This window comes from Myotis brandtii, unplaced genomic scaffold, assembly GCF_000412655.1.
Source record: "Myotis brandtii unplaced genomic scaffold, ASM41265v1 scaffold68, whole genome shotgun sequence".
NCBI lineage: Eukaryota > Metazoa > Chordata > Mammalia > Chiroptera > Vespertilionidae > Myotis > Myotis brandtii.
In genome coordinates, this window is record NW_005370657.1 from 3,096,403 (window position 1) to 3,110,828 (window position 14,426).

General features: G+C 43.6%; 1 protein-coding gene across 10 annotated transcripts in view; it reads left to right on the top strand.

Moving 5' to 3' along the window:
- Nucleotides 1-14,426, top strand: part of MAPKAP1 (mitogen-activated protein kinase associated protein 1) — a 190,004-nt gene that overhangs the window by 103,632 nt on the left and 71,946 nt on the right. For 2 of the 10 annotated variants that reach the window (XM_014529397.1, XM_014529395.1), the window contains one exon: nt 10,212-10,483. The exons of the other annotated variants lie outside the window; for them this stretch is intronic. In XM_014529397.1, the coding sequence (XP_014384883.1) occupies nt 10,212-10,225 (14 nt within the window). In that variant the 3' untranslated portion in view covers nt 10,226-10,483. Of the gene's footprint in view, nt 1-10,211; nt 10,484-14,426 lie in introns of those variants that run through there. 10 annotated transcript variants of the gene reach the window in all.

Below are 14,426 nucleotides of genomic sequence, written 5' to 3' on the forward strand. Positions count from 1 at the left end.
TTCTTACCATTTTCTTTTTGAAGGCAGCATCCTCAGTTTGGGGGAAGCTGGGGAGGGGAGTAGAGAAAAAGTACCCTTTGGTTACATCTACTGAACATGTACTGTATTCCAGATATTTTCTATTTAACCTTTACAAAGACCGTGTGAGATGGGCAATATCTCTTTCTTGATGGTTGAGAAAACGGAGGTTGCCTGCATGTTTGTGTGTATTGTGTATGTGTGTGTTTTACTAATGAGTCATGTAGATGAGATTTGAACCTAGACCCCTTGATTCTTGAGCCCAGTGTTCTGTTCTTTGTACTTAAATGTACTGTGTATGAGGGAATTTTCTGGAGTAAAAGTAATAGTCTCAATATTGACAGGAGAGCTAGTGCACACTGGTGAAGGCATTTGTCAGAACTATCACATGGCACTTGTAAGATGTGTGCCTATCACTGTGTGTAAATTTTCCCAAAAACTAAAAGGAGAATCTTAAACAAATATTAAACACCAGTTAATGTTACGCACACTGAAGGGTTTAGGAGTGAATGTAGTGACGTCTGCTCCTTACTTTGAAATGCATTTTTTTAAAAAAAGGATGGACTGATGAATAGATATGTGATAAAGCAAATAGAATAAAATGTTAATTGTAGGATGCAGGTGGTGGGTCCGTGGGTTTGCAGTGTACTGTTCTTTCAACTTTTCTGTAATTTAAAAATGTTCCTAGTAAATCTAATCAGCAAAATGAACTGATGAACGGAGTGGATCCAGAGACATGGACGCATGGAGCAGAGTGCAGAATCTCGGAGGGAAGGCGGGGGAGGGTGGGTGCGTGGGGAGTAATCAACCAAGAACCTTGTATGCATATATGCATGGCAAAAAAAGGCCTGGGGTGGGGGCCGGCTGGAGGGGGTTAATGGGGGACAGGGGGAGAGGACGTATGTAATACTTTCAACAATAAAGATTTTAAAAATAAATAAAAATGTTCATAGTAAAATAGTATAGAAATCATAAAATCAAAAATACATAATTAAGATTTCATATATATAAATTTCTGAATTGACAAATATATGTTCTGGTGGCATAGAAAGCACTAATTTTTACTTCTTTTGTGGGATATTTTATTTTTCATTACTTCATATGTTACATGACATCTTGAGGTCACAGATTTTTCCATTGACCTGTGGTTTTATTTTTTAAAATCTTTAATGTTGAAAGCATTACATAGGTCCTCTTTTTTTTCCCCTTAACCTCTTCCAGCCAGCTCCACCCCCACCCCCAGACCCTCACCATCCCATTGTCTGTGTCCACGGGTTATGCATATATGCATACAAGTCCATTGGTTGATCTCTTCCCACCCACCCTCCCCTGCCTTCCCTCTGAGGTTCAGCAGTCTGTTCATGCTTCTATGACTCTGGGTCTATTGTTTTTAATAAATATTTATTGTTGAAAATATTACATATGTCCCTTCTTGCCCCCCATTGCCCTCTCCCACCCCCCTCCCCACCAAGCCTTCACCACCCTATTGTCTGTGTTTGTGAGTTACGCATATATGCATATGAGTTCATTGGTTGATCTCTTCCCCACCTTCACCCTCCTCTGCCTTCCCCCTGAGGTTTGACAGTCTGTGGGATGTTTTTATGTCTCTGGGTCTATTTTTGTTCATCAGTTTATTTGGTTCATTTGATTCCTCATATGAGGGAGATCATGTGATACTTGTGTTTCTTTAACTGGCTTATTTCACTCAGCATAATACTCTCCAGGTCCATCCATGCTGTTGCAAATGGTAAGGGTTCTTTATTTTTTATTGCTGAGTAGTATTCCATTGTGTAGATGTACCACAGTTTTTTAATCCACTCATCTGCTGATGGGCACTTAAGCTGTTTCCAAGTCTTAGCTATTGGAAATTGCACTGCTATGAACACAGGGATGCATATGTTCTTTCTGGTGAGTGTTTCCGGTTTCTTAGGGTATATTCCTAGAAGTGGGATGACTGGGTCAAATGGCAGTTCCATTTTTAATTTCTTGAAGAAACTCCATACTGTTTTCCACAGTGGATGCACCAGTCTGCATTCCCACCAGCAGTGTACTAGGGTTCCCTTTTCTCCACAACCTCGGCAACACTTAGCATTGGTTGATTTGTTGATGATAGCCGTTCTGACAGGTATATGGTGATATTGTCGTTTTCATTTGCATCTCTCAGATAATTAGTGACTTTGAGCATTTTTTTATGTCTCTTGGCTTTCTGTATGTCCACTTTGGAGACGTGTCTATTTAGGTCCTTTGCCTATTTTTCAATTGGATTGTTTGTCTTCCTTTTGTTAAGTTGTGTGAGCTCCCTATATATTTTGGAGATTATCCCCATCTCAGATGTATCGTTGGCAAATATGTTCTTCCATGTAGTGGGCTCTCTTGTTATTTTGATGATGGTTCTGACCTGTGATTTTAATTAGCATATACAGTTATGAATATAATAATAATTGTTACTATTTACTGAATATTCAAACTCTTGATTCTTAAAACATTTAATTCTTGAAACAGCCTTTTGAATTGGTTATTTGTGTTTTATAAATGAGAAAAGTAAAGCTCAGAGAGGATACAGGACTTATCCAAGGTCATATAGCCAGTAAGTTGGGGAGCTGGCATTCACACCCCAGATGTAAGACTCCAAAGCTTATATTCCTAACCACTGTGCGGTACTTCCTATCACTGGTTAAGGTTATAGGATCCACAGCTCAATGGAGGCAGGTATGTTTTTCTCCCTGGAAACACCAAGTGCAGTTGGACATGGCAATATGATTCATTGGAAAGGGACATAGGCTCTGGAACCAAATCACCCCAGCTGTACCTTTCACACAAGCTGTGCAGTTAGGCAAGTCATCAAGCCTTTCTAACCTGAGTTATCTTTTCTGTCTGTCAGGGTAATAATACCTACCTTGTAGGGTTTTTGTTTTGACTGACTGCATGTAAAACACTTAATCCATAGTAAGTGCTCAGCGGATGTCAGCTCCTTTACGCCTATTGCCACTACCACGTCAGGCACACCATAAAACCTGGCTTTTTAGGATTTTATTTACTTCCTTTTCTACCCATACAGCTTGACCTTTGCCTGCACCTTTTGTTTTCCAATGAATTAAGTCTATAGAAAGCTGATGGCCTGTGATAGAACCAGCCGTTTGAATTGTGCTGGATACGGATCTGCTGGAAGCACCCTTTACTCTGAACAAGGAGAAAACTAGATCCGGAGAGTCAACTCCAATGACTGTTGACTAACCAGAAAACCCATTCTGTGTACGTGGGTGTGGGTTAATGATCACAGGCTCATTTATCATAGAGCTTATTTCAGCGATTTTAATTTACTGTGCCAAAGGTTCTAGACTAAAGGTAAAGTGGACAAGCTACAATTGCCTGAAACAAACATGTTTACAAGTGATTTTTAGGAGCCTTAGTATTAACAGTTGAGTGGCTCACAGAGTCTATCGCTTCTTCTCAGAAAACATTTAAAAGAGGGAATGTAATCAAACACCAGTATGATTTCTGGGGGAATGATGACGGAAGTGACAGAAAGGCTGGGAGTGCTGCGCCTGCCCCTCACATCCATGAGGAAGCAGAAGGCCCTCTTTCTTCAGGAGGCCGTGTATGTGTCTGTGCTGCTAGGAGCTGTAAGGAAAACTCTGCCACTACCAAGACTGAGTTTAGCCACTTTCGATGAAAAACCATCCCTTTAGAAAGAAGAGCTAGCCTACTGCAGGAACCTTTTCCAAGACCAGCCCAGGGACTAAGACACCTGACTTCTGTCTCCCTGCCTTCAGAGACCTGCCTGGGGCTGGTCTTCCCCCATGAACAATTTAAAGGGCAGCTTTAACCATTGCAATTCCAACTTTCCACAAGTTTTTCCTTGTTGAGTAAGTTGCAGATACTGGTACTTTCTGCAACAGCTTTAAATGCATGAGGGAAACAAAAGAAAAAAGAAAAATGCTTCAGCAGTGAGGGTATTTCTTTTTCTGTCTTACACTGACAGTAATGCCCCGAGACAAAGATGACTTGAAATCAGGAAGAGAGGTTGGAGTGGCACTGTGAGGCAGGTCTAGGCAAAGACCTGACGGCGCCCACTTCTCTCGTTACCTTGCTGCTCATCGCAGGAGGGCAGTCAGCAAGGGCATGGAGAGCACTGTGCCATCGAACCAGCGTTTCAAACAGAAAGTCAGCGAGATGTGATTAAAGCCAAATGCTGCAAAGGTGCAAGGTGGTCTATTGGAGCTCCTCCATCTTCCCCCCAAACTGTCACCACATAATCACAGAAATAGCAAATCATAACAGAACCCCAGCTTTCCTTTTGTTGTTAATCCTCACCCGAGGATATTTTTTCCATTGGTTTTTAGAGAGAGTGGAAGCGAGGGGGAGAGACAGAAAGAGAGAAACATCGATGTGAGATGGACACATCAATTGGTTGCCTACTGTACGCACCCTGACCAGGGCTGGGGATTGAGCCTACAGTAGAGGTATGTGCCCTTGACTGGAATCGAACCCGCGAGCCTTCAGTCCGCAGGCTGACGCTCTAACCACTAGGAAAACTGGCTAGGGCCCCAGCTTTCCTTTATTTTTTTTGCACACTACATTTAATTTTAATGGAACAATATGAATTAAGATAACGTTAAAACGAAGTATGATTTAAGTGTAAAAATCTTTAGGGTCATGCAGCTCTCTCAAGCAGTGTGTCCAAAACCAAATTCATCACTCAATAAATATTTATGAAGTCTACTACATTCCAGGCAGTGAATAAGGATGACAGGGCCTCTTCCAAGAGAGCTTTAATTCTGGTAGGGGAGATGGCCAATACAAAGTAAGCATACCAACAAGATGCATTTGATAGGTCGTCTTACCTCCAGCTTTTAGTTGTCCATTTTCTGATAAGCAGGACTCGGTGAGTCCCAGTTTTTTTTAGTTTCCCTCCTGAAGGGACTCTCTCTTGCCCAGGATCGGCATTTCCTCAGTCTTTCCACTTGAGCATCTCCTAATTGACTCCCAACCCCACTCCCTGCAGCAGGGACAAGCGGACAGGGCAGCAGTGGCTGGGTGAATTCATGAGTGGAGAGTGACTCCATCTGGATCAATAGTGGAAACTAAGAGGTATGGGCCATATCTCAGCCTTGGAAACTGCTAGGGAGAGCACTGTGCCTTGCATCAGAGGCACTGTGGGCCGGCCCCAGTAGGTTCCTATACAGTGATCTTTTTTTTTTTTTATGTTTTATTGATTTTTTACAGAGAGGAAGGGAGAAGGATAGAGAGTTAGAAACATCGATCAGCTGCCTCCTGCACACTCCCTACTGGGGATGTGCCCGCAACCAAGGTACATGCCCTTGGTCAGAATCGAACCTAGGATCCTTGAGTCCGAAGGCTGATGCTCTGTCCACTGAGCCAAACCGGTTAGGGCCCTATACAGTGATCTTGCTAGATGTTACTGAGTACCTTTCCAAGGAGAAGGATGAGAACTCACCATTTCTTAGGGAGAGGGTTTCGCATAGATAGGGGTGAGCTTTCATATGAGTAAGGTGAAAGCCCTTTGTGGAGAAAAACAGGTTTCTTTTTGTTTGCCAGCACCGTAGCTGGCCTAGAGTTTGTGGCTAATACATTTCGTGGAATGAACTAAGGAGAAGCAGTGAAAGCTGGTCTGTGGCCCACAGCTACTTCACCCCCTGCTAGCCCAGGCCCAAGGCTGACCACTTTCTGGTCAGGAAGAGATTCACTGTACTTTGATTATTAGAGATCAAACTTCCTCTGAGAATTAAATCATCGAATGAAAATGTAAATGTCTTAAAAGTGAAATGCAGCGCACATCAGTTGAAATTAGTTGCCTCCTAGGTTTCCTTAATGACATGAATCTCTAATGAATCCTTGGGGAGTCAGAAGAGTATACTAAAAACAGGCATTTTAAGCATTGGTAATCAAGTGTGGGTACCCAGCAGGAGGAAACTGCTGCACACACTGTATCACTGAAAAAGAAAATTAAAGCAAACTCACTTCTGAAAGAGGAGGAGAGTACACGCTAAATCCTCATCTTCCGAGGTAGAAGTAATTGTTGCTGCCTGATATTTTCAGTGATGTTTAAAACAGCTGAATAGGAATGCTAATGAAATAGGAAGGTAAGCCCTAGATGGATTGGCTCAATGGATAGAGTGTCGGCCTGCGGACCAAAGGGTCCTAGGTTCGATTCCAGTCAAGGGTACGTACCTCAGTTGCAGGCTCCTTCCTGGCCGGGGCTGTGTTTTTCTCACATCGATATTTCTCTCTGTCTTTCCCTCTCTCTTCCACTCTCTCTAAAAATCAATAAAAAAATATCCTCGAGTGAGGATTTAAAAAAAAAAATAGGAAGGTGAGTACCAGAAGAAATAGCCAAAAAGTTTAAACTAATTGCCTGTAAGAAGGGATTCAGGGATGGGCAGGAAATTAACTGGTTTTCATTATAGGACTTCTAGTATCATTTACTTTTAAAACTATACATACATGTTACTTTGGTAAAACTAAAAATAGTTCTTAAAATTTGTGAGAAGACAGCTTACTTTCAAATTCTAGAGCAGCTTAAAAATATTTCTCTTTCTCTTACTTACATGGACTTGCTCTATTTGGAAACTTCCTTTCTCCTAAAGCCACAATCTATTTCATTGTGTTGGATGTCAGTTTTCTGGGAGAACATTGTTATGAAATAGTTGCTTTCCATTATAAACATTTCAAACCTTTTAAGGCCAAAGTGTTATATGAGTATAACCTTTATATTGTGATTTTGTCAACATTTTTCTCTGTGACCTGTATTTTCCGTAGGTTAAAGCACAAGCTGTTAGCTGAGTACTCCGTCCCAGTCTAAGGATGACTAATATCTCAAATATAAACGAAAACAGCTACTTTTCCATAATATTGGAATCACAAACAGCTGACACATGTACATTTTGACAATTTTATTTTAATTGGGACAAAAATTGGTTTGCTGAATCTACTAATCCGGTTCAGTGTATCATCTAACTTGTGGAGAGGTAGAGCAGAGGTCATGGAAAAGCCCACTGAGCTGGAATGGAGCTGTCCCGAAAGGCTTGAACTTCTTTGAAAACCCTGTGATGAGCCCCGTCTGTGCCAGGAACACAAAGTCTTAAGGGCCTGGCCCGGCTGCTGCCAGGGCGCCTGAGCCTCGCTGACAGCCATTGTGCTCTCTCCAGCGGAGAGACTAGGAGCACCACCCCATTGTCTCCCGAAAGCCTGACTCACTGCTCTCTCCCTCTCTGCAGCCCTTGGAGGATTTATTTCAGGCATGACTGTTTCAGATGGCCGAAAGCTCATGCTACCACTACTATCTGGTGACCTTGATCAGGTCATTGTAAAATAAGGTCACAACTAGATGACAGGCTGCTGGTTGGTAGCCTTAACTCTGGAGCTGAATACCTGGTTCTGGAAGCATCTCCCTGGTCGCACTCTTGCTCCTGTTAGCCTGTTTGAACCTCATTTCCTCATGTATAAATGAGAATAATAATATCGTCTTTATAACATTATTGTAAGAATTAAATAGAAATCTATTTCAAACACCAAGCACTTAGCTGTTATTATTTTATTACTCAATAAATGTTAGTTCTGTCCCCTCACTTGGATGTCACTGTTATGAGACCCGGTCATATGCAGTTTTGTGATATCAAACTTTTTTATGAGTATGACTGTTTTGAGTCATGGTTCAACAGAGACTCTAACTGCTAAGGAACCCAGCTCAGATGTAGCCCCCATTAGGTATGGCCCAGAATGTGTGCATCTGTCTGCCCAGCTGCTCATCTGAGCTTTTCCAGGGGTCTGAGGCCCCTTGTCAGAGCAGCAAAGCACCAGCGAGAACATAGGTGTGCGCATGGAGAAATGACCCACATTCCTCTGGAGCGCTCTGCATCTGGGGCTGGATGTGCACAAGGGTTAAAAGCTGGAGAAACTTTCGTCATAAATTTTCTCTTCAGCAGGACTTCCCTGTGAACATCTGACATTAGCAGAGAGGAAATGCTGATTGGCCTCAGAGTCAGCTGAAGGAGACAGGAGCTGCGGTGGAAGCTGCTGGATTTACTGTTATTAGCAAGGCAAATGGAAAGCCAGCAGGGCAGCCCAGCTCCCAGATAATAGATCTAGCAAGAAGGAAAACTCCCAGAAAGGAAAATGGCTGGCAGCCATGACTCCTCTTTTTCCATTTTTCCATTGCTTTTACCTGTTCGTCTTGTGTGTTTAGCACAAGGAGAAGTATGTTTTAGCATCTTAGGTTATAAGCCACAATTGGCTTAACATAAAAATTTAGCTTCTTATCTGTTTGAGTTGAACATGGTGAAATGTGCAAAATTGTATTAATATAGTAATAATTGCCATTTATTGAGTACAATGTGCTTTACATGTGTAATTATCTCATTGAATCTATAAACAACCTCATGAGTTAAAAATTATCATCCCCAACTTGGAGGTAAGAAAACAATGCTTCAAGTTAGCTGAAGCTGGGGTTTGAACCCTGCCGTTAAGGTTTACCAATCTGGTGGAATGTATTGAGGCAAGAGCCCAAATGTCTGTGATGAGGCCACACCGGGTACTGGCAATAAGAAAGGCACTTACTGAGGCTGGTGTCCTGACTTGAAAATACAGCCCTAGTTGGTACCATAGTGGTTGGAAGGAAGATGGACAGGCAGAGAGGAGCAGAGTTGGCAGGTGGAGCTGATCTCTGAAGGGTCCCTGCACCCAAAACAGGGAGCAGGGCAGATGGACCACAAGGACCGAGGAGGAACTGTAGTTCTTGGCAGCAAGGACCAAGGACGCAGATGATGCTCAGCAATGAAGGGCGACAGTACAGAGAGCCGGGTCCTGACAGGGTCAAGTAAACAACACAAGTGAGCAAAAATTCTATTGTCAAAATTACAATAGAAAAAAATCCCTTACAGATGCCCATACTGGTTTTTTTCATTAAATCCAACACGACTAGTTTTTTTTCTCTAGCATTAGAACAGATGAAAACTAAAAATTCCTGTCTTTAAATGCTAAGATCAAACTTGGTACAGAAAGACACACTCTAAGAGAAGCCAGAAAGCTGAGACATCTCCATCTTCCCAGTTAATTCAGTTAGTCACTCATCAGATATTTAGCAAGTTCTGTAGTTGCAAAGATGAATAAGACTCCTGCCTCACACTCACCCTCTTGGGTTTCATTGACTCACTGAGAATCATGGCAGGTGGAATTCTCCAAACTCTTTCAAGTGTTCTCTGGTCATGTCTCCCCCTCCACCCCCCTCCCCTTCATTTTTATCAAGCAAGTGTAGGTGGATTCAGATAAATGTATCATTTATGCACAAGGAAATTCAGGCTGGTGGGTGGCGTCACAGGGCAGGCACGATTTTCAGGGAGGTACACTGAGAACCTAGCAGGACACCAGGCCTGGGGGCAGGTGGGCCAAGGGCAAGGGCAAGGGCAAGGGCATTTACCTGAAGGAGACATGAAGGCCAAGACTGGATTAAAACAAAAGAAGCCTTGTATTTAGTTGGCCCGAAAGTCAGAAATCCTCTTGCCTTGGAACAGAGTCTGCAGATGAGAAGCATGTTCAGTGTTGCACTTTCCCGAATGTGCAGAAAGGAAGCAGGTCAGTCTAGGAATCGGATAGGGCCTGATGTTGTCGTGGGCGTCAGTAGGAGAAAAGCATCATCATTGGAAACCCAGTTAAAAGGGAAAAGCTGGTTTGAGAAGGAAAGTTAAAAAAGTTCATAGTTGATTGTCGTGTGAAATTAAAAGCAAGTAAGTGCTTGGAGTTCTATTTGTTTCTGCAGAGATAGGCCCACGCCATTCATTTTCAATGGTGCTTAGGACCTGCTGTCTCACCCAGGGCTGGAACCCCTTCCACCACGGCCACTGGCACCCAGCTGCTTAGAGGACACTGTCCCCCCTGGTGCCTCACTGAATCTGCTCAGCAGCCTGTCTGGTCCATGCAACTGTTATCCTCATTTTACCAAGGAGGAGACTGAGGTTCAGAGAGGATGTGGTTCACCCAAGCCAGTCTCCGGCTTGCACGGATTTGAATGGAAGTCTTCAGATTCCACAGTATCATACCAAAGTCTGATGATCAAAAACATTTGGCCTCAAGCTTGTTCTGCATTGACTCGGGCTGGAGTCACCGTGTTTATATAGCTCAGAAAAGGCCGCAGACAAATGAAGTCTCCTTTTTGTTCCTTTTGTTTTTGTCCCTAGGTGCTTGTGACTAAATTCACTAATTTCACTGGCTGTCAAGGCTGTGTTAAGGAAAATGGGTTTGAACTGCTGTGGTTTTTGAGTACTGGACTGGATGTCAGAAACCTTTGCCATCACGGGGAATTCTGTCACTCTGGATTTACTATCTGTTCGCCGCAGCCGAATTCCTCAGCAGTGTGATTTAGCGCCTGGCTCCCCATCAGCCAGTTTTGGCATTTATTTGAATGCATTACCCCACTGGTTTCCATAAACTATTTTACAATTGTTTAAAATAAGTGACTGTTTATTTCCACAAAAACCATCTGTATTTCTTTACAGAGCAACAGATAACTGTATGTAGAATTTGGTAATGTCGCAGTGACTCAAGTTAAGAAACACAGATTGGATTGAAAAATTGGATGCTAAGGGATAGTGTTAAAGGCTTCCATCCTTCCTAACAAGTGAAATCTGGATTTGAAGGAGGAAAAAATTTTTCTTTCTCACAAGTACTATCAGGCCTCCCTTCTCCAAAGGAAAGTGCATTCATGGCAGGTCGGTGACAGGATGTGGACTATTAGCGTTCCTCGTGGTAGCGAAGTGTGTGCCCCTTTCAGCACTCCCTCTGCCTGAGACAAGCCGTGTGGAGACGATTCTGTCCAGTGGCTTCCAGTCTTCTCCGGGTTTTGCAGTTTGGGGTTTCCATGACTACGCCTTCTTGCTCTGATGTTGAGTGGTTTCCATTGAGCCCTGTGTGTTGCAGCTCAGAGAACTCTGGTACAAAGCACCTTGGGACAGGTTGTTGTGGCGAGGGACCCAAACGGATTGGGATGGGGACTCCCATTATCCAGCCAGTGTCCAAAGCAGCAGGGTCTCAGCTTGACCCACACCAGCTCCATCCATCCCCAGGACACGCAGGTAGAGCTGGGGCATTATTGAGAGTCTCCAAGCAGCGGGACATTTGGAGTCAGACGGAGTTGGAGCTTCAAGTCTGCTTTGGAGGAAGAGGTAGTCAGGGTGGTAGCCAAGCAGGCTTATAACCATTATATCGTCCCAAATGTGTTGGGGTCAGCAGAGGTTGCCAGGCACCCCCTAGAACGAACACACACACACACACACACACACACACACCAATGTTGAGTTTAGGGCAGGGATCAAATCCATACTTCCCTACACCCAGTTTGCAGAGGACACACCACCTCTATTCTCAAAGCCTGAGTGGCGCCCTAGCTGGTTTGGCTCAGTGGATAGAGAATTGGCCTACAGACTGAAGGGTCCCAGGTTCAATTTCCCTAGAACGAACACACACACACACACACACACACACCCCACAATGTTGAGTTTAGGGCAGGGATCAAATCCATACTTCCCTACACCCAGTTTGCAGAGGACACACCACCTCTATTCTCAAAGCCTGAGTGGCGCCCTAGCTGGTTTGGCTCAGTGGATAGAGAATTGGCCTACAGACTGAAGGGTCCCAGGTTCAATTCTGATCAAGGGCACATTCCTGGGTTGTGGGTTCAATCCCCAATAAGGGGTGTGCAAGAGGCAGCCGATCGATGATTCTCTCTCATCATTGATGTTTCTATCTCTCTCTCCCTCTCCCTTCCTCTCTGAAACCAATAAAAACATATTAAAAAAAAAAAAAGCCTGAGGGGAGGTGTCAGGACTGCCGTAGAGGGAGGTTGAGTAGGTCAGAGAAAGACACTACAGAGTCACCCTTGGGTTTCCACAGCCCACGTGGAATCTGTGAGGAGGACGTGGCCGGCACAGTTGTCTGGACTGGGGGATAGAGCAGTACATGGGCACTCTGACCTTTGGTCCTCCGGTCCTGGCCTCTCTGGGAACAGAACTCTGCGCACCAGCAACCCAGCCTCAGATGCTCCAGTCCTCTTCACCTTTGCTCCTTTGAGCAGCTCTGGAAGTCTCTGTGGTCCAATCCATGGCTTGACTGGACCACAGGGAACCCCTGAACATCCTAGGATCAATGCTATTTTAGTTCCTGGCTCCTAAGGTGTCTCCTCAGCCGCTGCTGAGCCCCTGTAATCTATGGGGAGCCAGAGACAGTGAGAGAAGGCCCCGAGGCCACAGTCCCTAATCTGCTCTAGCTGGAATCACCTCTAAAATTGTTCCACCTCATTTTTTAAAATTGGATTTTTAATGACAAAAGTAATGCCTGTATATGCCCACTGTCAAAAATCCAAACAAGATAGAAGTCTATAAAGTAGAAAGCCAAAGCCTTCACCTTTGCTATTACCCCGTCCTACACCCAGAGTTAATTCTAGTCAACAGAGCAACTGTGAGAACAGTTCAGCTCATTTCCTTTCAAATTGGGTTGGGCTAAATGTGCAGCAAATTTGCACTCACACATATAAATGCACATATTGCTGGGTTTGACTTTATCCAACTGGAGCATACTCCATACAGTCTGTATATTTTTATTTAATAATGTATCATAGAAATCTTCCCATGTCTTATTAACTTAGCTTAATTTTTTAACAGCTACATAACATCCCAGTGTACATTTATACTGTAATTTATTTAATAGTTTCCTACTGGAGAAATTTGGATTGTGCTATTTTTGATACTAAAACAGTGAACATCTTTGAACATACATCATTGTGTGCTTGGAGTAATGTTTCTCAGGATAGATTCCTTTGTTGGGTCAAGGTTGTTCAATTTGAAATGCCACCTCGTTGAAGTCATTGTATCTAACAGAGATTATTGAGCACCTATAAAGAGCCGAGCTCTGGGAATGCGGAGTTGGGTTTTTTCCAAAGTCTCTCCACCTCCATCTTTAAACAGTGCCCTGACTGGAGAAGGGTGAGGGTAGAACAACAACAAATAGACAAAATTGCTTCTCATCCAGCATGCTCTGTGCACAGACAGAGGCAAAGCCCGAGGAAGTCGGGATGAAAAAGCTCTTGATTCTGACATGGATTCGGGCAAGGCTGCAGGGAGGAGGGGAGATGCCAAAAGGTGTGCCTTCCTCCTCCTCCCAGGAGCCCATCTGTGAGGCTGGGTATTCAAGAAGAAATCCGTTCTAAAGAATTATGATGCTCCTGCATTTTCTCCTACACAAAGAAGGAAATCTCGGCTGTACGCCCTTTCCTTTCCTCCTCTTGGCACTTTCTGATTGATGATTGGAAATGATGGCAATACATAAACTATTTTTCTTTTTATTTTATGACCTGGTAATAGCAGTAACATATTTCCAGTAAATGTTTTCTATCGCAATAAAAAAGTTGTAACAGGACTAGAAATGGGTATAGTTAAACCCTAAAGAAATCACACTTTCAGAACTGTGCATTGAGGCAGTAACTCTGTAAATCATTTAACTTAGGAAAGGGCCCCCTCCCTGGGAAAAAATCAGGGCAAGCAGCTGGTGTTCAGGTTTAGTGCTCCTGGGATAGGTACCTGCTGTTAGGGCTGGGGGCTATCAATTTTAACCCCCTCAAGACCAACTACCCCCTCTGTCTTCCCTCCTCATCTCCCAACCCAGATTTCGCTCCTTTCTGAACTGATAAATCATCTCAACTTACAATTTCTTTTTTTCAACCTGAAGGTCAAGAAGATTGTAGAATCTCTTTCTGGAATACAGCATAGGAGTATGGTTATGAGCACAGGCCCTGGGGCAGTGGTTCTCAACCTTCCTAATGCCGCGACCCTTTAATACAGTTCTTCATGTTGTGGTGACCCCCAACCATAAAATTATTTCCGTTGCTACTTCATAACTGTAATTTTGCTACTGTTATGAATCGTCATGTAAATATCTGATATGCAGGATGTATTTTCATTGTTACAAAATAGAACATAATTAAAGCATAGTGATTAATCACAAAAACAATATGTAATTATATATGTGTTTTCCGATGGTCTTAGGCGACCCCTGTGAAAGGGTCGTTTGACCCCCAAAGGGGTCACGACCCACAGGTTGAGAACCGCTGCTCTGGGGTCACCACGGGCACATGACGTAACTACTTTACTTTTTTTTTTTCTCCTCTGTAAGTGGGGTTTATATAGGGCCTACCTCAGAGAGCGTTATGATTAGAGAGCTAATGCACCCAAGGCGTTTTGTTAAGAGCCAGGTTAGACCTCGGTGTCAGTCACTGTAGTTTTCAAAAAAGAGCACCCTGATGATCTTGTTAACTTTGCGCAGTGGTATAACAGGCGACAGCTGTTGAGTGTTCATTGGTCCTGTGTATTTTGTCACGCATCGTCTTTGCAGTTACTCCAGGA